This window comes from Botrytis sinoallii (genome assembly GCF_014898435.1).
Source record: "Botrytis sinoallii strain Bc 23 chromosome Unknown BSIN_008, whole genome shotgun sequence".
In the NCBI taxonomy this organism is placed as follows: Eukaryota; Fungi; Ascomycota; class Leotiomycetes; order Helotiales; family Sclerotiniaceae; genus Botrytis; species Botrytis sinoallii.
Window position 1 is genome coordinate 2,162,956 of NW_024066035.1, and position 25,527 is coordinate 2,188,482.

The window sequence follows — 25,527 nt, forward strand, 5'->3', positions numbered from 1 at the left end:
TTTGGGATATCTTTCAGCAAGCTGATTCTGCAGAGAGCGTTACTTCAAAGTTGAAGTTTGCAATCAATACCCATGAGAAGGACACTAAAGGAACAGTGAGTCTTTATGATGTCAGAGATTCGTTGACTCGAGCATCGCGTAAATGGGAGGTGCCAGTGAAAATGACCTGCGATAATACCAGTGAACACAGAGTATTAGGCTCAAAAGCCATAACTTTGGGGGATACCGTGTGCGCATCCAAGAGTTCGAGTACATAGTTATCACTCCGCATGAGATGGGGATGTATATGATGGCCTTACTTACCCGTTAGTTCTGTCAATGCCAATATAGAGCCTAGAAGATATAAAATAGAGAGACAATAGGAGCTCATGTCAAGTCAGTGGCGCATGAACTTTCAATCTATTTTCACGATGATTTCTTGAAGATATGTGTAACACTAGCACAGAAATTAGATATAGTTGTGAAACAAGATTAAATAACACGAAATTAAAGTGTCAGCGAAAACCGGTAGCAATGATGCAAAGAGCAGATGACAAAAACAATCTAGGCATTCGCCGCGAATTCATCCTAGGAAGTTGATCAAGATTAGCAGAACCTAGCTATTGGCTAAGGGTGCATTGGCGGCGCATGCTAAATCAATAGCTTTCTAAATTTCCAAGTCAAGTTGTCCACCCCAATACCTAACTTCCATATAACAATGCCTGTCATCTGACCTCCACCCAAACTAATATTCACACTCATCTGGTCTCACCAATTTCAAGCCCGTCGAAATTCAGACATGCAACAAACCCATCTCCATCTCCTTTATGATTCTTCCATTTGTTCTTTCATTCTCAATGGATCTCATCACCTTCGAGTACAGCCACAACTCTGTGGCTGAAGCTAAATATGACAAATCGCAATCATGAATACCTACCTACTGTCAAGTAGGTATCAATCACGCGGCCAATTTGCGAACCAATACGACCCAAGTAAATGACCAGAGTTGAGTTGTGAGTGAAAAAGGGAGCATGCGATATGATCAAACTTCATTTTTCCATCTAGTTTTCAAGTGCCGAAACGACAAAAGTGGGGGAGGATCAAGTCCCGAGATGTTAAATAATAATAAAATTAGAATCCATGTTTCTTCGACTGATTTCATACTGTAGTACTACTACCCTACTCCTTCAAGCTAGCGATGTATGTCTTGCTTTACCAAGACCGGGTATCAACCTTTTGATGTCTCGGGGAAATATCCATGAATGTATGAGAGGCTACCCACTCTAGATAAATGAGATGGATCGCGCGATAAGGTACTCTCCCTGGTGACGTAGAAGCTTCGCTACTACTGCGAAAGATAAGGAGAAAGGTGTGTGTGATGACAAGTTCCCAGATATGAAGAAATATCCGAAGATGGGATACGGGACGAGCGGTATTTGAAGGTAGAGTGGAGCATCAATCTCGTGATCACCGCAGCACACCCATTCACGGGAAGCTACCTAGTAAATTGTAACGGCACGAATCTGCTAACACGAGAAATAAATGACTCTCATCGTAATCGCCATCGCCATCGATCGCAAAACTTGTTTTCACAACAGTCGCCATGCCGATTTCAACTGCAAATGTCAAAATGCACATATGAGACGCGGAAATGTCTAAGAATCCCTACTTTTCGGTATACCGTTGCCGAATATTTATACGCGTAGAGATACCTCCCATGCCAAGTAGAAAGCATCGAACTTGTCGAAGTACATATGAATTTCTAGCACACGGTAAATGTCTAAGACTAATCTCATATTCTATACCCCGCCCTTCTCAACATGCCGAACACGTGCTGTATACAGATCCAAAGATGCCTAAGTGTAATACTCCGTCAATCTATATATACATATGAAACTTGTACTACTACAAGATATCCATATGTATGATTGTGTCTTAATTGGGCCCGCTGCCCTAATGTATTCATGCCGTTTCTCGTTCGGCACCCATGTCTTCTACAATATCAACACGTGTGCTCCAGATACCGTCCCGGACCCATTACCACCCTTAGATCAAATCCCCTAATCATCGACCCGCTCCGCTTGTTTTCTTATAGTTTTTGTATAAATACCTAGCTTCGCTCAAACATACGAGATGGGAAATGAAGGTAAGCGACATTAGGTTACTTTCTGCACAAACTTTCAAGTAATATACAAGGGAAAATATGAGGAGAATATTGATATATGATGGAAATATGTGCTAGAATGCGGAGGGTCACCAACGAGTTGGTGGATACTTGTAGGATTATGGATTAAAGATAACTGTGCAACCATGCGTTACACAAACAAAGAAAATAGGCATGGGCGAGGAGAAATGGATTGCCACGTGTGTAAAAAAGTAGTATTAGCGGATTTGTTAGATAGCTTACAGTTTATGATTTTGAGTTCTGTAGGTCGAGATGAGATATTATGAGAATATGCATCTCCTGTGCCTTTGGGAAAGGGGTATCCCAAAACGGCGTTCAAAATCACTGCAACGATAATCTCATGTGAGAGGAAAAAGAGATTTGATCAACGCATTAGCAAAATCGAGCATGAAATCTATGATTTGGCTATGTGCATCGCTATGTAGTTCAACAGATCACCATGCCAGTGCTGTGCTATATGACATATCTCGACCCTAGATAATCATACTTCTCAACTGTCCTCCACCAAAAGATACCCACGATACATGCGTCTTTTCGGAGGAATTTAACCAAGATTGCTAACTATGCAAGACACAGATAAATTGATGATGATGTCGTGATAAATTAAACAGATTCGGTTACAGCCGAAGACATTTCTCGCCACACTTTTATCATTATATCCATCCATCCTCCATGTCGGGACCGAGATATGGAGCTAATGCAAAGCATCAAATAAAATAAGAGGGTGTTACCACAGGTTTTGTAGCGTATCATCTCAGCCCTTACGCATCTCTTATTATCCAAACACTCATCACCATCCTGCCGTAACACAAACAAGCAGGTAAGTATGTATGGTTTATTCTCAACTTCCAGATGCTTTGAAATCAAGATAAGTCAACTACAACACCACGCATAGTGCCCTAATTCGATCCCTTATCGTCTGAAGCCTAGAACTGACCTTTGATAACGTACTCTTGAAATTACAGCATCCATGTACCACCCATGAGCTGCTCCGGCTCCCCGGATGTATAGTCTGCAGGGCGCGGAGTTCTTGAAGGCGATATAGGGGTTACTTGGAGTGTCCCCGATTCGTATGCAAATGTTGTATATCGTGCTGGGCCACTAGCTACCGGTGAGAATTTACCCAAGCCTTTCTGGTAGCATTGACCTCAGCCATGGTCTCAACCTTGATCAGGAAAGATTTTGATAGATGAACACAGCATAGTCCCCAGTATGGGCAGCATAGGCTATACAAGCCAGCCAGGAAAGACAGATAGATGGAATATTCTCGAGCACCATCCATGAAACAAACCTTGAAATGCAGGCTGTGGTGCAACGTAGTAGCAACGAAAATGCAAAGACTTCTTTGCCTCGGATGATTATCTCCACGAACATTTCGCGTCCAGGTGTTGAGTTAAGCTTGATTTGCTTTATATCCAAGCAAGTCGACGCGCCCCTTAGCACTGTTCATTCTCTTGTCCGTCCATATTCATTGCGATCGTCAACGGGACGAGACGAAGCAAGTATGTGGCGGGAAAGCTGTGGGCGGTTTCGAAATACTTTGCTTATCCGAACTTCAGACAGAAGAAAGCCACTGGCCTGTGGTGTAATTAAAGGGTGGCAGATTTTCAAACTTTGAGAAGTCGCCACCTCATGCAATCCCACCCTCTATGCACGATTTTACCAATTTGGCATTGTATGTACTCTAAATATGCCTATTGATTCATCCATCGACAGACATCCTAGTTCATTCTGGCCGCAGTAGCACCTTGAAGGCCTCACTAGATTGGAATTATCCAGTGAGAATATTTGATACCCTTGCTGAAATGCATGAATGATATTGATGGATGAAGGGAAATATAGTAAGTAGTTCATGTGCGATTTGATAACATCTAGCAACTATGATACCATTGGCAACGGTTGTACACTAGTAGCCTGCACCCACACCAATTAGCAACCATGTTTCTCCTATTTTCTTTTTTGTCTGCGTCAATCCATGAAAAGCCTTGTTTTATAGAATTAGGCTATCGTCAAGTCAATTCGCAAAATTAATCTAAATTCATTGCTACTATCTTGACACTATTGATCCTTTCACGGAAGACAACCGAATGAGTGTGCCTACCTGCCGCTTAAACATACCTGGTAAACTGAGCTGCGTTTCAGTATGGAATAGCTGGCTAATTGGGGGCAACCACAAAAACCACATCTTCAAAGCAGCGGATGATAACATCAATGCATGTGTCAATAAAATCTGCTGTGCCAGAGCCTTGCTTTGATAGAATATACTGACCAATGAAATCTTGAGCGCTAACTCTCATCCATGTTTATGATTGTCATTCTATTTTATACGAGCAAAGCGCTATGTGTGACACGCAAGTTGGGGTTGAAATGCGGGGAAACAGTTCAAGGCATGCCTTTATTCGACATTCGTCTTCACCTGCATAGTGGGCGTCATGATTCATTCATAAAAATTGAAAAATGTTGCTTACTCTGGAGGCCTATAGTGTCGTCACCAATAATGCCTACGTAGGCTCACCGAAAAGAATCATTGGACAATGCTGCAGGATCTAAGCTTGAAAATCATTGCGAAGTTTAAGAAACGCCAGCAAGGATCCAAAGCAACTCAAGATGATGCAAATGCATCAGAATCTTGAAGAATCCTGGTCTAACTGCCTAGATGTAATTTGGTTCCTGAACTTCCTGCAGGTAAACTTTCAACAAATCGCCCTCTCCCGTTCATCAAGACCTTGTTCCTCTACTATGAAATGAACAGTACAAAATTTGCACCTCTTAGGTGCAGACAACTCGAGATCGGAGATCGCCATGAAGATGTATTCAAACTGATGCTTAATTTTGATTACAACTGGTGTTTCTCATGCCGCTGTGTATTATAGGAATATGTGAAAGGTCAATTAGAGATGATTCTATGCCGGAATAGTACCAGGGGGCTGGTGATTCTTGAATAGATCATCCATCGGGATTTAAACTGCCGATTTCCAAAATGAATGAAACTCTGAGGCCCCAAAAGGTTGTGTATTCTCGATCAGGATCGTTCGATGCAACAATGTGTATCAAACATGGATACGGCTGCATATTAGCCGACCGATGGAGATGGAAAGAATAAAGGATGTCTGAGACTTTGAGTGCAATTCAACGGCAAGATTTCGCACCGATGAAGGTCATCTCTTAGTAAGTAAACCAATAAGAAAGGTGACCCCGCAACGCTATTGAAGCCATTGTATGTCAGCATGTGATGGGGCGACGACGACTTCATGTTAAGTGTGGAGTTGTGCATACTTCAGGGAGATAGGAAGTCGGAACGGAGAGTCAAAAGAATAGAATACCGTGGGAGGGCTGCCTATCCCTTGTTGATACAGGTAGAAGCGCAGGGTATATATGCGTTATCCTAGTTATAGCCAATAGTAATACAGAAAGTGATGCAGTAGGTCCGCGATACAACGAATCGCAATCGTCGGTAAATTCTATCAGATTAGCGATGGGGGTCTAGTCATTTTTTAGTCTGTGTGCTTGCATTAGCATTCGATCGTCATCCCCTGTCAATTAGATTGTGGGTGTGGGGGAAAAAAGTAAAGATTTGAATGAACGGTTGTAAAAACGAATTTGGAAGAGCAGCTGCTACTAATGTCCAAAAACGCTCAGACTAGTACGAATAGAACGATATAAAGACAATCCATGGCCGGATTAGTTAAACGAGATGGGCACCTTCAGCAAGTGGAGAGGCATTGCTACGAGCCATGTGTTCATAGATCTAGCTTTCTATGATTTGGTGTATTCAAGTGATGGGTTAGATAGATACCTTTGAAACTCATTCGAGTAATCAAGGAAACTCAATCTAGTGAATTTACACATGAGACGTTCAGGAGGCTTTGAAGGTGTGACAGGATTGAAGAATTTTGCAACTATGGCGCATTAACCGCAATAAATCGGAAATGGTCTAGCTCAATTACTGATGATGCGGAGTTGGTATGCGAGATAACTAAAGAGGCATGGTTTATGTGGAATTATAGTTCCTTTAGTCCGCCCCCTGTCTTGGAATTGAAGGGACGAGGCAATCTGATATTGATGATTATCGCGCAGGATGTGTGGAATGTTGAATAAGAAAAAGATAAGGAAAGGAGAGTTTATGTGCGGATATTGAAAAATAGTCGAAGAATATTAGGATAGCATCATTTTGGTAAAATTTCACGTTGTGCTTATGATGACTATCAAGCTATTTCGATGAATAGTAGTTGATGAGTGATCCACATGACATTCCAGTCTACAGTACGTAAATTCTCGTGATAACGGTGATACGAGCTGAAAGTCAGCTCCTTGGTAAGAGACGGCATCGGTACGACCGACTAGGGCTGAGACTTTTCCATCATTAGAATTCCGAAGCTCTCCAAAGCCGTCCGATGAAGAGTCCACGAAGCCGTCTTATGTCGTCGGTTAGAGATAGTGCTGTCTTGTGAACCCCCACTCACTTCTCAGCCCTTAGTGTGATCACCAACTAGCATGGGATTCCTTTTGTTTAGTTCGAAATCTTGTAACCACATTTACTCTGTATACCCGCTTCAAATAAAGTATCGGAGAGCAGATTGGCTACCGTAAATGAATTTCGAGGTCGCTCTCTTCAGCCTCATGAGAGACTAGACCAAAAAGATCGATGAGCATTGCCATATTGTTGGGTGGAAAAGATTTAATTTCTCTCAAGAGACGGCTGGTTTGTGGGGGATAGATTGTTTTGCATAAGGATCTTGTACATGGGGTCATAGTACTTCCATGGGTCTGCAGTCTCTTGGTAAGTACCAGAGATGCAGTACGTTGCTTCATAGAAGATGGCATGTTGTAATTACATACCAGAACATTGTCATAATGGCCAGTTTGCCTATGTAAGACTGCAGTCGAAAGTGCATACCGTCAAATTGGTTGTCGCTGTACCCCGAAGTATGTAATGCTTCATAGTGGCAGGAGGTTAATAACATGACTTGGTGACGTTGAATACAAGACGGATACAAGCCATGTACAACCACAACCCCACGAATTACTGTCGTGAAAGCACCAGCGACATGATTCAACGACGTTGCAACCCAGGGGCGCAGAAGGCGTAGCAAGCAGCCGCCTCTCACAATCTCTGGGTTTGGTCTTCATATCAAGCTTGTGAGCGTTTTGTACTTTTCATGCATTCGTAGTTCTAATGCTATAAGATAAGAGAAGTTGATTGGATCAATGAAGCTCAGATATCAAATGATTGAACCACGGTTCGAAGAAGTGAAATTGGGATAATCTCCGCAACTTTTCTCCGTTTTCGTGATTCCCGTAGTTGATATCACTGAAACCTATTTTTATTTAGGGTCAGATAGTGGACAATGCTTCCCATGTTTAGAGTGGATAATATCTACAACGCCGCTTTGTTCGGGAAGAGTCCTGGGAGCGAGAAAGCGAATTCAAGACCATGAAAATGTTTATACTCTGTATTTATTAAACCTTTCGTGAATAGGTATCCAAGAACAGGGAGATTGAGGCATTAACTAGATGTAAGCGAACAGATCAACCAATTGTCAATCAATTGTCACTCAATAAAACAATAAAATTTACAAGGCTCCGTCTCAGAAGGTTTCTAGCTGGCTCATCAAGCGTCTTAACTGTTATCATACCTATCTATTACTTGACTTTACTAACATAATTCACAATCTATTTCATATAAAAGCTATTCAGGTATATTGAAGCGCCGAGGAGCTAAAAAGACCATACAGAAGACCTAGCCTTGGAGCACGTTTCGTGGCTAATGACTCTCCAGTCTGGAGAAATACGTACTAACACGGTCATGGAAATTAGACCCTAGATCTTGGCCCATGAGGCTGTGGCTCTTGGAATCTTGTCCCGGATATTTTGAAGCAGCCCAGATTCCGTGACGTACTCCGTAAAGCTCATTCGTAAAACATGTTGCAAACTTGTAATGTCGTGTTTGAAGGCTTCTCGTCGAGGAGCTTCCGTGAAGCCGTGGCTTTCCGGTTTATTGTTGTCATTGGAGATGACGAAGGCAACGGCTATAGTCCCAATATCAAAAGTCACATCCGATTGTACATGAGCATATAGATGCTATAACAATTACTATCCACAGCTTTCGGAGAGTATCTTAGTACCTACCAACCCAGCTTACCTTGTGGTGTAACATGGTTCAAACCATTCTACTGTGACCTAATGTGGTGATGGAGAGATAATGCCGATCTTTCTTTTTGGCGGGTTTCTTGGAGATACGGCTATAATAGAAAACGGGTGGTGCCAAGCGGGAAGTCAATAGTTTGGGACACTCGAGGTTCTTCGCTGTCCCAATCTAATTATCATGAAATGAGGGGAAATCTCAAGGATCCACTGGATATTTGGTGTTCGTTGCTGCAGAAGCGACCAAAAGGAGAATAGAATGCACATCACTTTATGACAATGACCATCAACGTACCGTATAGAATTTTGGATGAAGGACAGTGTTGATGTTCCGAAAAGATTTTAAGGTTGGGTATGATGAACCATTTACATTTTTATTGCCGCTGTAACCATTTCAACAGGATAGGCAGATGAGGCCATTCATTCATGACTCCTTCATTAACCGAAGTCGTCATCATCATTTTGTTCAGCGCACATCATTTTATCAATTTCTCCATCAGAGCGGACAGAGCGGACAAAGCCACGGCCAGTAACCAATCACATGAAATTAGCTTGAGAATGATGATTTAATCGTCGCCCAGCTCAGGTGATTGATCATGGCGTTTTTGTTTTATTTCCTCTCGCTTCCCATTTCGCGATGTCTTGGCTGTAAGGCCTTCTGCTTACTTGGATAAGTGAACTATTGCTTCAACAGTCACTCTCACTAGTACTATACCAATATCAGTCATTTCCCCTCCTGAATCTAATTCTTTCGCGCGAAGTTCGCGATGATTAATTTCCTTTCACGATCCTGCCTTGGATCTTTGATTATTTCCATTTCTTCACTCGTTACCAAGGCCTTGAATTGGGTTACTTATTGAGATTTGACAAGTTAATTATGTGCCCTGTACCTGGTTCAATTGGGGATAAATCGGGAGCTAGACTTGATTTAGGTATCTTTGGGTTCTAAAAATGACGATATTTCTGGTGTTCGAATACAAAATTATCCCATCATGAGCCTATTTTATGGAGCAACAATACTTTGAACACTTGAAATGAACCCTGTGCAAGTTTTCATAAACACTCCTTTTATGGATGTACGGGTTTGAGAAAACATACGCCATAGTTCAACTCTTCGTGCGCGATTCTTTTCGAAAACCAATTCTCCACTCACACTATTCTTTTTATTCTCATTCCAATCGATACCCCAGCATTAAAGCCTTGCTAGAAAAATTTACGAGTAACCCTACACACTGCAGGGACACAAATGCGGACTCTACTAGAGCCAGAAGGATAACTTGGACCCTGTGTACCACTAACCACTTGTCTTGCCTAGTCAAACACCATCCCACGTCGCTGTTTTAGTTGAAGTATTTTGCTTCAAGACTGAAGAGCGGCCATGAACATGGATGGTATAAAGCCAAGATTGCTCAAAAGGTGGGGAACTTCTATGCAGCTGCTACCAGTCATAAGTTCAAATGGTATAGCTAAAAGTCATCAGGGCTAGTATTTAGCTTTCTAATAAATATTCAAGGATTAATTGTGCCATTTTGTGAGTGAGCCATATCTTGATTGCTGCTATAGTTACAGTGCATATGTACATATTTGAGGATTAACTTTAACCAAAAGGGGTCAGCAGAAAGTGGCATGATGAACAACTATACGCTAATCGGTAATTAGTCTGATTATCTTTGTACTCATGATAACACCACCAAAATCACCCACTCACACCACTTGAACACACCATATCAGAAGAGAAAGAGAGAAAAAAATCAAAATTCCCGCAGGCCTCCGATAAGTCTTGCCCTTTTGATACATGTCTGTACACCCAATCAGTAATTGTGAAGCGCACACACACCTTTTCCTTAGTAACGATACTGATTTTCGCATGACTACCATTAGGCTAGCGTCTAGCAGCCTATTTTCACTGCCCTCTACCCCAAATTGCAATTGATCTCTGCGCTTTACCATTCTAAGGGAAGTGGCCAAAAAAGCGAAAAAAAAAAGCCATCTGCACAAGACAGGCATTCTATCTGCAGGACCCAGACAGGCCAACTCCCAGTCAACCCCAACTCGCTACTCAAATCTGTATATACTTCGACCTCCGCCCTCATATTTTTGACCAATATCAGAACTTCAAGGACTTTCAAAACATTACTTTTCTAAACAAGCAAGACAATTGAGTGAAATAAGGGAATGATACCATACAATAACTCATATTCGTCAACTATTATTTATTCATAAATCACCTCATCCACTTTAGAAATTACGGCAGTAGTCTTCATCGCACAAGATCTCCTCCACTTAGTACCGAGTGGAGCCTTTCGTCGAGTCACACCATAGCATACTTGACCGAGCTTTTGTCTACGACATAAAATCAGACAACACAGCATTATTCCTTACTACGAAAAGATCCATAAAGGAAGACTCATCCTTCGAATTTTGGAAATTTTACTTCCTCAATTAATTCGATCCTCATCAACCATTCCCAATTCCTTCTACATACTCTAGTTCTATCAAGCAATCAATATACAAAATGTCTTTCGATATGGAATGGTCTCCAGATTTCTGCCTCGCCTGTGACAGGCAAACAGATGGCAGTGTTTACTGTTCAGAAGCTTGCCGTTTGGCAGAATACGAAAAGGCTTCCTCCAGCGACAGCTCAGCACCCTCCTCACCATCGTCACTTCATGGAGCTGCTTGGCCCACAAAGTCGAATGGTTTCTACATGGAGCCAGCATACAACTTCAGCAATGCACAACCATACGGTACAACCCCCTCTAGTACTGCATCCTTCTACCAACCTTCGAGATCATCTCCAGCTGCGAAGTCTACCTTGACTCCTTCGAGCTCGCAATCTAGTCTTTTCTCCATGCAAAGCACTTCCTCGACCTCGTCAGAACCAGCACAGTTATCGGCGGAATCAAAACGGGCATTGAGGGCATATGCTAGCTCATTCGATCAATCTCGCAACAACAGACGACAATCCGGTAGCCATTAAACGATTACCTCCTAAACTTTACTACAATATCATCTCAACTTCTGGCATTTATTGGCGTTATTTCAGACCGCACAAATTTTCTCTCATCATGATATAAATACCCATATCTCATCTCTAAAATCCTTACAACGGAGTCGGCGTTTTCTCACAATATACGATCTAAAATCGGTTGTTGTACAAAAGTGTTATCATTTGGGGCATTCGGATCACATCATACATTCACACAATTCACATCTCTTATCAATCTTCGGCATTTAAAAAATTTTCTTTGGGTCCAGTCTTTGTTCATCATTTGCATCGGAGCATTCAGAATAGCGAGGAGCGGAGTCTCGCATTCTTTTTATCATATCGGCACTACACTTTTTTTTTCTCCTAATACATCATGGGCATAAGGAAGGCACGGGACGGATATAAGATGTCATTTCAGACTATGGGAAAGCATGGGAGCAATGGGATAGGCAGCGTTGGAGCAATTCAATTTCATTTGTTGGAAAGGAAGGAATGATTCACTTTATGGTGAAGGGGCGCCTTTTTTTCTCGATTGTTTCTCGCTTGATCAGCAAATTCATCTCTTGTTAGCGATAGTTTGGATTGGGAGGAGAATATACCACACGGTATGAATGGATGGATCACTCTGGTCTTGTCATTACTTCTTAAGAATGAAGTGAAATGGCTTGTGTTATTAGCATGATAGTAAAGAAAAAGAATATTAAAGATTCTTCAGTCCGTTCACAAGATGACGGATTTGACACCAAACTTTATCTCTCCTCATTGCTTGTTTTGTGATACAATACATGTGAGAATTGTAAATTTTCCTTGACTATTTTCTCTTCCATAGCTTTGACCCAATGACTTTCCTCATCCTACAACACCGACAATGGAGTACGATTTTTTCCCACGTAGTATGGTACCCCTCGCGCTCCCACTAATTCACTAATTAGAAGACAAGCAAATGATGTTCGTCGATCGGTACATTATGGCGGCCACCACTCCTTCCTTCAAACAAACAAGAAATCTAGTGTAACAAGTACCTTGGCAGCTAGTTTGCGGCGAAGCCCAAAAAAACAGCAATGATGTGAGCGCTTAAATCTTAAATGATGAATATTCGTAAGTGAAATTAGGTCAGCAATAAAGTAAGAATTTATGTTTGCACCTTGTTGGTTGTTCACTAGGTAGTAGTAGAAGGAAACGACTCTGGATTGAGTGAGGAAAGCTGATGAACTTTGCACAGGGTTAGTGGGAAGGGAAATCGGAGAATTTTCTATGTATAGTTCTTTCGCAATTTTACTCACGAAATACCTGGCGGCAAACTGACCCATATGCTTTACAGATTTCTAGAGTGGGAGGATTTCACGCATTAGATTTCTTGTGTAAGATGGAGATAGATTTTGATATTGTAGATATCCGTGATAGAAGTGATTGATTTCTATTGTTTAGACCCTGATCTAAAAAAATTACTCGAGTGAGCGGTTCGGGGCGTATTGGGAATTGATTTGATTCGATCGAGAGTTAGACTTTTGGCCAAGACGATTTGGAATCGACAACGGACTTGAACTCTAATGTCGCGTCTAGTTCTTGAATCTAGATTCAGATAGAGTTTGGAAGATTTTTTTTGTTGGATTCTACACGAGATATTATACTGTACATCACTTCTTCGAGTGTTTCGAGGTGTTGTAGAAGCAGAAAGATACCGGAAAGATGGGATAGTTCAACGTCGACTGTTAGTTGGGACGGACTTTGGGAATGCTTAGACATTAGGCTACAATTTAGAGAGATATTTGTGGATTCTTTGGGCTTGCACGTGTTCTGTTCCTCGAGATCTTCTGGGAATCATGGATGGAGTCTAACATTGTGTGGGGAGAGCTAAATGGATGATGATGCGATTCTCATGTAAGGTTGGATCATGTATTTACTCTATTAGTGAAGAATTCATGGATGAGCTGTCTTGAATGCATGAAGTGAGGTCTCCGCTGGGGGAATTCTTGTTAGGTAATGGGATCTGTGCTAGAGCCTTGGGAATCTGGGAACGGAGACACGTGCGAGGGGTTTGAATGAATGTGGTGATGATGAACAGTTGGATTGGGGTAATAGCACACAGCATACGGGGAGTAGGATTGTTGGAAATTGAGGCATTATTCGTGCTTGTAGGGCGATTGATGAGGGAATTGAATATGCAAAATTTTATCCCTCATTCTTTCAGATTACATTCCACCCCCAGAGCCCCGCTAGCTTCTAGATACCTCCCTAAGCATGAAGCATGATGATTCTAAGTTTCTTCCATTCAACCCCACCGCCCCGAAACCGAAACATCACAGTATCTACGAAGCAAAAAACAAACATTGCGGAAACCCCAATCCATACCCGCGGAATCTCCACTGAACAGCATATTTGCTCCATCGGTACCACCCATTGAGATTCTCTGACTCCGGCGCTGCCCGGAGCTCTGCCTTACCGCTTGTACCTTGTTTGCTAACTTGCTTTGCTTGCTTTGACCGTTGATCCCCAGAATTCACTCCACTGTAGAAACCGTCCGTTACAGCGGCCTCGAGGGCGGGACCTAAATTTTTAGTCACAGCAAAGGTTAGATGATCGCGGTCTTATGAGAAATCTACAAGGAGTGACCAAGAGGGGATGAAACACAATTAAGATTTTCCAGAAGTTTTCACCGAAAAATGACTTTCGATAAGGAGAGACTTGAAAGGGGAAGGAAAGATGCTTGAGAGAAAAATTGTAGGAAAAAATGTAAGGAAGAATTGCGCAATGATCGTCGTGAGGAAGCGGGAATGCCGTTATTCCTCTCATTTTTCGTCCGAGTAGTTCCAGGTACGAGATGTTTTGGGAGATGAACTCCCTTGCCTTGTCAGGTGAGATGAGAGGGGTGTTGGTTCGTCTGAGGATTTAATGTTGGTGATCTCAAACACGAAGGTAAAAATAACCAATCAAAAAATATCGGTTGTAGACATTTAATTCCTTCTATGGAAACGGTAGAGAAAAAGAGATTATCTACCCGCCCGGCCAGTCTGTTTTCGGGATTTTTTCTTAATAGTAGAGGCTTTGAAGTAGATCAATGGGGACCGAACCGTGAGCCCTATAACCTACCTACGCGCCGAACTACTACGCAACATGAAGGAGGCACAGTTCAAATAATTTTCCATATATCTTAATTCAATATTTTATTCTATTTCTATTTTCATAATTACTTAAATTGACAACACTTCAGACTCCACCGTCACTATACCAAGAAGAGCAATATCCACATCTAGAACCATTCATATATAGCAGTTGGTGACCCAATGCTTCCCTGCTCCATAAAATAACATAAGTTACATAATTTTCTGACTCCATAAATATAACACACATCAAGACGGATCTCGTCCTTGGCTAGCGCTTCACCACGCTTCCATCTGTCAGGTACAACATCCACTTGCTCACCTCATCCTACACAAGGATTTAGGGTTAGTGAGGTTCCGGCTTCCATTGTAGCTCCCGGCCGGGTCTGAAATCGGGCGGGTCCAGTTCTATGACATGTGTTTCGATGAGTGGAGGGCGAGTGGAGAATTCCCATTCTGCGATGTACGGTATCGGCGATGAATCCAATCGTTTGAAACTTCTGGATACACGTGGAGTTCTCTGGAGGTGTTTGGGCTTTATGAGAGTCTAGAATCTCGATATACTTACTTGTGGTGATTTTGTACAAATTGTACAATGCAGACCCACGAATTGATACCGAGTAAGAATCTAGACACCGAGTTTGTTTTGTTTGAGAACGGGACAACGATTCAATTGTGGATTTCCGAACTCGGTGATGTTTTTCCGTGGTTACATGGGTGGGAGACTTGTTGTCGTTCATTTATTCCGTTTCATTGCCGTGGATTCGGCGTTGTGTGTGCATTATGGTCTTGGGTTTGAACTTGGGCTATTATGGAGTCTGGATCTACAATATCGGGTTCCGTAAGGTTAATTATGGATTGTTTTGCTTGCATTGATGATGTTTGATTAAAGTGGCATACTTCCTACGATTGCGTGGTGGTGTCGTGGCTCGTGTATTCATGTTGGTTGGGCTGAGCTGAACTCTCGAGGATTCATGTAGGGAGAATTTTTCTCTCGTTACCATTTGCTCGGGAATCCTTTGAAGAGTTTTCACTGATCTGACTGTATTCGGTCGGATGGAGATGTTTATTGTTACTTTTGTTCAAACCTACATTATGGTTTGAGACTGTTAAGTTTTGACTTTTTCACATCGGTGGATAATTTTTTTCCTCCGACTGTAATGAAGGGGTACATGTGAGGCGGAAGCGAGAATGTTCTGGATGACGCCGCAAAACCTCAATTTGGAAAAAGATGAGGCTGATGTTGATGGATCGGAGCGATATTTCAAATTTCCAAATCGAGTTAAATGCTCATCACGTTTATTTCTTTTATGTTTGCTTATTTTTTCCTCAATGTTTAATGTTAGTGGTTGTCACTTGGTCAGGTACGGAAAAAGGAATTTGAGATATGACTGAAATGGTTCACGATAATTCAAGCTTCAAGTGGGGTCATAGCTTCGAGTCTCAGTAGCATGCACGTCTCTATATGTACGAAATTACAAATAGAGAGGAAAGTGTATCCGATTTGGGTATGAATCGTGTTGTTGAGGTTCGCGATCTTCGGTCCATACCTTATACCCACCACATGATATGACCAGCAGTTTGTACCTTAGATAATCCGGGTTGTTGGTACATGAATACCTCTATCATTCACCAGGTCATTGGTACGAGAACGAAAGCTGCAAGATGAAAGAGCTTTCCGGTCACCGAGTTCTTTGGCTTGTATGGTTTCATATGTCGTGGAAAGTTCTATTTGTTCTTTGAGACTGAGACCTTTGTAGCTGCAGGACCGGTGGTAAGGTCAAACACACACGTACCAATTTCCTGTTGAAGTGTCAAAATATCTAGTCTAGTAACTTCCCGCCGAATTCCACATTTACAATTCCAATACCAGCCTTCTCCTTCCCTCTTCTCCGAAGTTCCACAACTAAGTTCTGCACTTCTGCATCAATCTCTCCATGTTTGCTTTTGTAGTTACACTTTATGATCAATATCTTGCTCACTCATGTGTTACAACACCACGCCCCGAAAAAGCCTACAACTCTAGTACAAACTTAAGTACAAAGCCCATCTTACTGCGGTACAGTCCATACATTCCTTAGCGTCCCCTCGGGAACCTGCATATGTCAAAAAAACTAAGCACTGTTTCATCTGCAACTCCAACACCGATCTATTACCGAAAGCCGTTGCTGGCCGACGCAAGGAGAAAGATTTGGTTAGATATTTACTTGCTTGTTCTGTTGGTCCAGTGATACGACAGCTTGTTGTACCTCTATTTCACGTGCAGTGGCTTTCCTTCTTACCCCTTAGCATCAAGAATTGTGGGGCACGGAAATATGCATTATTATTAGTACAGGATTACTTTTTGTCCGTCTTTTATTAATGAAATAAGAATTGAGTTTTCTAGTTTCGTCCCTACATACATTTGTACGGGATACAAGAGGATCTTGGCGTCAATTGTGACCGATGAGATGAAGATATCATGCGGAGATCACGAGATGGAGTGTTACTACTGAGTTCTTGTTTCTTCTTTTTATGTATACGTATGTGGGTACTCAGTCTATCCAACCAAGATCTGAAGACCGTCTGGTTTTTCTTTTTTCTCCTTTTCCTAATAAGCGGGCATATACTGGAGATATGTAAGGGAACATTTTACAACGCCTACTTTGCATCTGCTGCGTGCAGCATCTGTTGTTCTCGTGATGTATATGAAGACATTGCTGCTTTATGCTGCACTTAAGTCCAGGTAAAATGCCGTGTCTAAGAACTCCACACGTGGAGATGGAGCGTGGGGGTCCCCCTTTGCTTTTTCGACGCCAGCGCAGTGAGACGCTTTGATACTTGTCCCAAGACTACGTCCCAAGGAGTAAGAAAGCAACAATGAGCAGATCAGAAGCAGGTATCACGGGAAATTAATTGTTGATGCATAAATTTCAAGAGTACTGCAGTTGTAAGAACGCGAGGATCATGTACAATCGGCCTAGATCTCGACCGAGTGATGGGGTAATCGGGTCTCTGGGCTTAACAGCGGTAAAGTATGTCACTCGTACAAATGTCGTACGTTCATGGGGTGGATGGTACCCCGCACTATATCGCTAGGGGTTAGAAGAAACGGGATACATCCGCCGGGTCAGAATGGTGGACTTGAGCCATTTGATCGGAGGATAATTTATAAGTTTCCCCGATGAGGATGAGTGACGCGGTGAGAGACGGGTCGCGGCCGGAAGAGAGAAATTGAGGGATTTATAAGCGCTAATGACGGTTGTTGATACTTTCCGGCCTGGGAGGATTTTCGGTGGTGTGATAAAATTGAGACGGCTCATGTTAGTCGGCCTGAAGTGGTGCCATGATTTTGGATCGTTGGCCATGAGAAATGACCATGAAGGATCACGATATGCAGTAATGCGGCAGCATGGATATTGAAATGATCGTGTACGGAAGTGAGATTGTGCAAATTCTGAATTGGCCAAGTTTCGAACAAGTCCCTTAGATCTGAAGTAGTAGTGGTCTATGTTGGTATTGTTCTCAAGAATTTTCCAACCATCACAGTTGATCAGAAATATTGTAATGTAAGAGTACGTTCTCCTATTTTATATTTATACAATGTATTGAATCAAGTCTTGTGACAAGACACAAAAATGTCTTCGCCATCCCATTCCCGTTGTTTAGTTGCCGATTTTCTCTTAGCTAGTTGTCGCCTCATAAAGTAGTAAACTGCTGTTGTTGTTGTTGTTGTTTTATCTTCACCTCTTCCTTACTCCTCCAATACAAAAAGTCTTGTTCATACGTGCAAGTCAGTGACTACACTCTTACAGACCCAAAATACTTTCTAGTGGAAGTACTGTGGCCTCAAAAGTTAATGGCCAAGAAAGCTATCTGAACAATGGAACCAGGTTATCGAATATTTCGACGGACGCTATATGTACTCCGAATAAGTTCTTCTATCCACTGCCGCAGCTCGTGGGTGAGTGTGGGAGAGCATTATGTCACTCTGATGTTTCTTCGAAGATAAATGTGATATAACGGATATCTTCTATAATCAGCCTCTATCTTTGATGTGTTGACCATTTTTGCATTCTTAGATATGCTTCATTGTCATTTCTAATTATTAATCATCATCGTTGATTCACTCATCATCCTATCCTCAAGCTTTTGCTGTCAAATACAGAACTCACCTCAGGCTATACCCAAAACCCAAGACCCAAGGAATGCTAACGCATATCTGTCAAGGCTCGTATCATATGCAGCCTTGATCTCAAACGGGGTGGAATCCTCCTAGCTCTATTCACCCTTATGGTTATTTATTGGGTATAAGAACATGAGACCAGTAGGTTTAATGAATCTTTTATAGATGGTTTCGATGAAGTATCTAGTTTCGTTTACTAGAAGGACCTTCATGTTGATAGCTGTCAAGGCTTGCGGCCCACTAACTGAAAAGCCTCCCATGTTCATAGTCAAAAGCCGATATATTGAAGTGTCAAGTATGAGGGCAAAATATCTAAGTGAAAAAGCTTCGGTCTACTTCAATCATTTCATTGCCAAATCAATTATAGAATGATTGTCATTGTCATAGCTGCACCTAATAATGTTGCTATCCACACATGCTGTCTACGATTAGTATCAAAATCAAACAATATCTTTAGCTAGCTTCTCTTGCTCTTCTAGAACACCCAAGTCGAGGTTACCAAACTTTTTGACCTACCTCTGTCTATTTCCCCTGCAATCTGACCGATTGTCAGTGCGTACTCTAAATGTCTCGGGGTTGGTCCAGGAGGAGGACTTTATATACCTATTGCCTATTGATATTAGAGAGACTGAAGTAGGGATTCGACTAATGAGTGCTTTGACAAGCTTAGCTCCCACGCATGTTTTCCCAATAGGCACATAGAATAGACCAATATTCACCACCGCAGTAGTTATATGGCACCAAAAGCATCGTCTTGAGTCCAGCTTTCAAAAAATAGAAGATAATCTTGGGCAGAACAGGCGCAGTATGTAAATCGACGTGCCGCTGACTTAGGAATAATATCTATAATACGAATAACAGCCCCAAGGAGGACAAGAATTAAGCAGCTTGCAGATCTTACATAGCAAGATATTTGATTAGAACTTAGATGGTAGGCCCGGCTTAAAGGTTGCCAATCATTTGGAAATACGTAAGTATTCGGTGATTATGACTTAGTCTTTCATCACAGGTTATTCTCGTCAAAGGTCACCGGCTCAAGGTATATTCTTTCACTGTCACTTATTTCTACTTATTGTCCCTATTATCATCAAATCATTCTTACTCTCCTTCTCTCCTCCACCATCATCAACTTTCAACATCACCACTTCCACAACCCACGCGTCTTCGCAAAAGTTACCTATCACACCACTGCCCGAATACTCAAAATCACCACGAAATCCCTATGCAAGATGATCGACAGAAAGCCCCAAATACCCCTCCGCCACGAATCAGTTTCCCTTCCGTTTTCCATCTCTATTGCACTATCCAAGTTAGTTTTTGTGTCACTGACCTCAAAAATCTTTTTATACCATAAAATCCTGAAGCAGCAATCTATATCCCAGGATTAGTCTCGAGTATCGCGAAGGTTCAAGATAGACGCACAAACCTCATCCCCTTCTTCATATCATATACCTCTTTCATCAAGAATACCAAAAAAAATCACAGACGTCCTTTCTTCCTCTACCTGCTATCAATAAATCCTATGTCCTCAAATCTGCCCTCCACAATATCCTCAAAACCCCTCGCAAAGTTCAAATTGCCGTCAAGCTTAGATGCATACGCACACAATCCATTTTATCCCCCAATTTCACTCACGTTCACCTAACAAACTACAAGATCATCCATTCATCCAACCAACCATCCATACCCCCCCAACTTCCCAACCCGCACAAGATCCCCTTTAAATACAGCTACATCCCCTTCATAGTGTACCCCCCCCCCCTCAAAAAAAAATGCTCACAACCTATCTATTAAACAAATTCCCCTCCCTGAAACCCATATTAATTTCTCATATATCCATCCATGTACCAAATACCCATGGCTCATTCACAAACAAATGATGCCGGGGCTGATTAAAGGTCGGAGAAATCAGAATCGGCTGATTATTTGATAGTCTACTAAGCTTAAGATTGAGATTAGGATTAGAATTCGATGTGTGAGAAGCTTAATGGGAGGATATATATCCGACATCAACAAAACATGCAATGATAACCTCACCAGGTTTCACTGAAGTCTTTTGGACGGTTGTAAGACCCAAGGATACGGAGAGTGATAACAAGAACAAGAATAGGAAATGATGATGAGGAGAATGAAAATATTTGTCGATGATCTTTTTGATTTTGTAGAACCAATTCATTCGAACAGTGCAAGCAACCACTCACTCACTACTGGTGAGCAACGTAATCTCTCCGTGAAGAGGTATACTGTATGAACTACCAGTGTGAACGTGAAGACTTACACTCTCCTGTACACAATCACACACAAACTTGACTTCCATATGAAATGTGAAAACTAGAGAATAGCAACTATTCCTCATTTTAATAATTCATATGATTACTTATCAATACAAAATACACTGAACCGCCCACCAATAATCATGTAGTCCCCAGCCCCATCCCAACAAAGACGAGCAATCGATTCATCTCGCATACATCTCCATCCTTACTTTTCGAGCTGAAAATTACAGTCTCGAGATACTCCTGTACAGACCAATCCATTCCAATAACCTATACAAACTCCCGATTCATTCTCCCCCAAGGTATAATACTCAACCAAGTCCACCACATTCCCACCAATCCGCTAAATCAAACCTCCCGGCCCTCCCCCTTCCTTGTAAATTCATATATTAGGACACCCCCTACTCCCCGGGAATATATGTATGTGCTGTACACCATACCGTGAGCATAACCATATATTTTAAACTCCTTGACTTAAAACAAGATCCAGAAGCGTGCTGTCCACCCGTTCCGAACAATACAACCCCCCTAAGATATTAAACTGAAAAGAACGTATAATATCAGACTTCAAAAGCCAAGTCCGACACGAAGAAATTGACAATAACGTATACGGGTGCCTAACGCGTAGGCTCATATATCCATGTAAGCATCCTAAGCCGAGCATACTGATTCCAGACAGTTTAAAGCCAAATTAAAACACCGAAAACACCACAAACAATTTGATCAACCTTCACTCAAAAGAAAGTAGAAGACTTTGGACTAGTAAGCACCTCACCCATTGCTTTGGCCTTCTGTCTTTCCGCCCACTCCCTACTAGCCGCCCTTCCCTTCTCTGCCGCCTCTTCCCTTGCCCTGATAGCTGCCATCTCCCGTTCCTTTCTCTCTCTTTCAATATCTGCTGTATACATTGCATCTTTATTATAAAGTTCCTTGGCTCTCTGTCTCTGCAATTCATGATCCGAATCTGATACCGTTCTCTGCATTGCCATTCTCGGATGTTGTGGACGTTGCGACGCTTTGCGATTCAAAGGAGCAGGAAGAGCCTTAGTACGGGGTGATGAGCCAATAACATTTACTTTTTGCATGTCAAGAATTGAAGGACGATGACCTCCAACTAAGCTCCCACGTTTGCCGATTGTGAGACCACCACTATCAGTACTGTCACCAGTTGTTCCCGTTTTACTTTGGCGTGCGCGACTAGCAGCTGCATCGCGGGGAAGTGTACGGGAAGCAACGGTTTTACCTATGGGTCTGGCTTTGAATTCACGTCTTTTGCGATCTTCTTCTTCTTGGGCTTTGAGTTTTGCCTCAAGTGCTTCTCGCTTGCGTCTTGAGTATGCTTCGCCAGGGAGTTCGAATTGAGAAGATTTGGTGGGGGGCTTCGTGGATTTGATTCTTCCTGGTGTAGTTGTAGTTCTAACGACTGTCATTTCGGATGATTCTCGTTGCGCAATACGAGCTTCTCTCTGTTCCTTTAATCGTTTAGCGACAGCGTCACCAGGAAGCTCGAACACTGGCTTAGTGGATGGCTTTGTAGATTTCGTTGGTGATTTTGGAGGAAGGAGACTAGTTGGACGTGGAACTTTACTTGGAGATGTCATTGTTGGCTTTTCCGGACTGACAACAGGTCTTAAATTTTCGAAGGACATAGATTTAGCCTTTTTGAGGGTTGGTTCGGTGGCTGTGGTACGTTTGACACGCATTGTTGCGTAGGTAGATTTGGGTCTTTGTGAAGTTGCTTGAGCTAGACTATCATGTACGCGAACACGTAGTCCAGCAGCGGGGAGCTCCTCAACAAGTCCTCGTTGGGGTGGTCTTCTCGAATTGCTGTCAGAGGAAGCTTCAGTTGAGATATTGACCGTCTTGGGTGAGGTAGCAACAAATTGTTCAACGGTGGTAGCTTCATCGAGCGCATCTATGGCATCTTCCAGATTGTCGAGCTCTTCCAAAGAGTCTTCTATGCGAGACACAGGCTTTGCTGGCGATCGATTTATGATTATATCGATGAATGAATCCTCTTCAATTTCGGCGGAAGATGAGCGTTGGCGAACAGAAGATGTTACCTCCGAAGCCTTGTAAGCTCTTTCAATCTCCTCGAGTGTTGTGATTTGCTTTGTGAAGGGCAAGGTGCCAGAAGCAGCTGGAGGATCATTCTTTTTTGGGGTGTATCGAAGTTTTTCTGATGTTAAAGACTCGACATCCTTTGTTTCTATGTTGTCATTATTCTTCCTTGCTAAATAGTCCGGGGGATTAGTGTTATGGTCAAGTCTCAATGGAATGAAAGGTCCAGTCTGCATAGGAAAGTGGGAACCAGCGAAAAGAGATGAACCACAACTAGAAGTTTGAGGTGGTTTCCAGAAGACATCTCCAGTATCGGCCGCTCTAATGAATGAAACACCTTTATCATACTGACCTGCTTGTTGTCTTGCAATTTGACCTCGAGTGGTTCGTCCCAATTGTGGAAGGTGAGGTAAGATAGGCTGTCCCATGATGTAAGGTGGTTGAATGGATTTTGGCCGACCAGTTTGCGTCCTTGGAAGCTCAAAATTAGAGACAATGTCTGTAGAGCGAGCACCAGGTGGGCCTGCAGCAATTCTTGGGACAGTTTCTGTGTTTGGAGTAGCTTGAACAGACGTTGGATTAACAGTAGTAACCTCGATGTGCTCGACCTCAGGGACAGTAATCTTGGTATGCTCTAGGTCTGTCAAAAAGTCTTGCTTTCCCTTGTTCTTATTCTTGTTGTACTTTTTGCCTTTTTTTGTGATACCGAGAGCACTTCGATATGCAGCTTTGAGATTTTTCATATGTTGTGCGAGATCCGTTTCTGAGCTATCATGAGCTGCCATGCTATTCAGTTCGTGTACAGTTGAAGTAGCCAATACTTTTGAAGCAGGTGTCAATGGAAGAGGGATTTGGGCAGCAATGGATGCTGTATTATCTTCCACAATATTGATCGTGGTTGATCGTGTTACTCGAGACATCTTGACTGTCAAAAGTCATAAATAGTCTAGAAACAGTCGATCTTTTGTCGAATAGTGTTTCGGAAATTAGATGTGATCTGAGTATTGAGAAGCAATCGATTTTGCAAGGATGGGTGGAAATTGCGTTCTATTTTTGAGTGACAATCGTATTCCGTATTCGTAAAGTCAATAGAAATGTAGTACCAAGTTTGATGAATCTTCTTTTCCAAAAATCAGAGCTTTCTTCTTATCAATTATGTGAATTGTGAAGTCAATGAAATTCAATCGATCATGAGAATATTCGTTTGAGTAGCTCGCTACGAAAGTGTAGCTTCCTTCCTTTCCCCTCATTTGTTTGAGCTTACATCATCACTATAGCAACCGGCAGCTGAAAAAGAAAGGCGCGACTGTGAAATCGTGAGCGATGATTGATTAAAGCTATTTTGGGGATGAAAATGGTGAATAGCTCTTGACAAATTCATTCATTGTCCGTCAATACCTTGGTAGGTACGCAAAAGACTTTCGGCGATGAGTTTGTTTCCTTCGATGAAGTATTCAACTCCTACTCACTGTGATGTAATGTAACCTTCCTTTCCATCGACCTTTCCGTCATTGGGTTTCACATCTTACCTACTTATGCAGGCCACAACACCATGTATTTGTTTAGATTGCATGACTTTTCCGACATTTTTCTTTTTCGATCAATCTCTGCTAATATGTCGTCAATCATGTCATCATCAAAAGTCCAGCTGCTTTTTACCAGCCATTCCCACATGGACACGATCCATCACCAGACCGATTTTGGTATCAAAACTCACAACCCCATATCTGCCTGTTGCGCCGTTTAATGCACCAAACTCGTCATAAATGCATGTATATTCTCTTCTAGTCTCCCAGCGACTTAGCGTGTACTCTTCATTCATTCGATTCTTCATTTTTGGATGGTTGTAGCATTGGCGCGTGCTCTGTAGGTATTCGGACTAGAGTTTGAGGTAATGGTATTTCAGGTCCCGTTCTCTTTTCCAATTCCTCTTCTCCATCGTTTGATTCTTTGGGTTTCGGTATTTTCACTGTTGATAGTTAGAAAATCGCGGCAAAGAGAGGAGTAAATCATATCTCACTGGATGCCATGCTAATAGCTTGCAGAACATTGTGCCAGTTGCCCAACACTGTTGCGACTGCTTCTGTTCCATCTGAAAGAGTCGAGAGTTTCTCTTCCAACATTTGCATCTGTCCAGCCAATCCTGCGCTCAAATCTCGCAGTTGCTTTAGATTTTCTAACTCTGCCCTTTTCTCATTGATGCGCGCTTGTAAGACGGGGGATTGACCAGAAGATGAACCCAGACTACCACCCATGGACTGCTGTCGCAGATGCGAACCGAGGGGTCGAGATGAGTATGACATTATTGTGATCTTTGCTTTACAGACCGAGTGTTGTAATATTGGATCTCCAATGCAAAGAGATGGAGACTTATATTATAGAACGCTTGATAATTGAATTTGATATGAATTAAATCTCCATCCGTGGACAACTCAAGGCGGGACTGATAGCGATCTTTTTACAACCAATCAAATTTGAGAAATTGATCCACTTTTATGATAGCAGAGTCAATGCTCCCCAATCTAACCAATTCAAGTTCGATGTAAACAAATCAATTCACCCTAATTTTTCACTGTACACAAACACTCTAAGAATCACCAGAAATCACGAGAAATCACCGTTATTTC

General features: G+C 42.2%; 3 protein-coding genes across 3 annotated transcripts; 1 reads left to right on the top strand and 2 right to left on the bottom strand.

The window, feature by feature from the left end:
• Positions 1-10,823: 10,823 nt before the first annotated feature.
• Positions 10,824-11,288, top strand: EAF02_005613 (uncharacterized protein; the record flags this gene model as incomplete). The annotated part of the gene is made up of 1 exon (XM_038901661.1): positions 10,824-11,288. One exon carries the CDS (start codon positions 10,824-10,826, stop codon positions 11,286-11,288), a length of 465 nt encoding a protein of 154 aa, XP_038759001.1.
• Positions 11,289-21,573: 10,285 nt separating this feature from the next.
• Positions 21,574-23,820, bottom strand: EAF02_005614 (uncharacterized protein; the record flags this gene model as incomplete). The annotated part of the gene is made up of 1 exon (XM_038901662.1): positions 21,574-23,820. The coding sequence occupies one exon, from the start codon at positions 23,818-23,820 to the stop codon at positions 21,574-21,576; it is 2,247 nt and encodes a 748-aa protein (XP_038759002.1).
• An 894-nt stretch (positions 23,821-24,714) lies between these two features.
• Positions 24,715-25,203, bottom strand: EAF02_005615 (uncharacterized protein; the record flags this gene model as incomplete). Its single annotated transcript, XM_038901663.1, has 2 exons — positions 24,715-24,869; positions 24,921-25,203. The coding sequence occupies 2 exons, from the start codon at positions 25,201-25,203 to the stop codon at positions 24,715-24,717; spliced, it is 438 nt and encodes a 145-aa protein (XP_038759003.1).
• Positions 25,204-25,527: the final 324 nt, after the last annotated feature.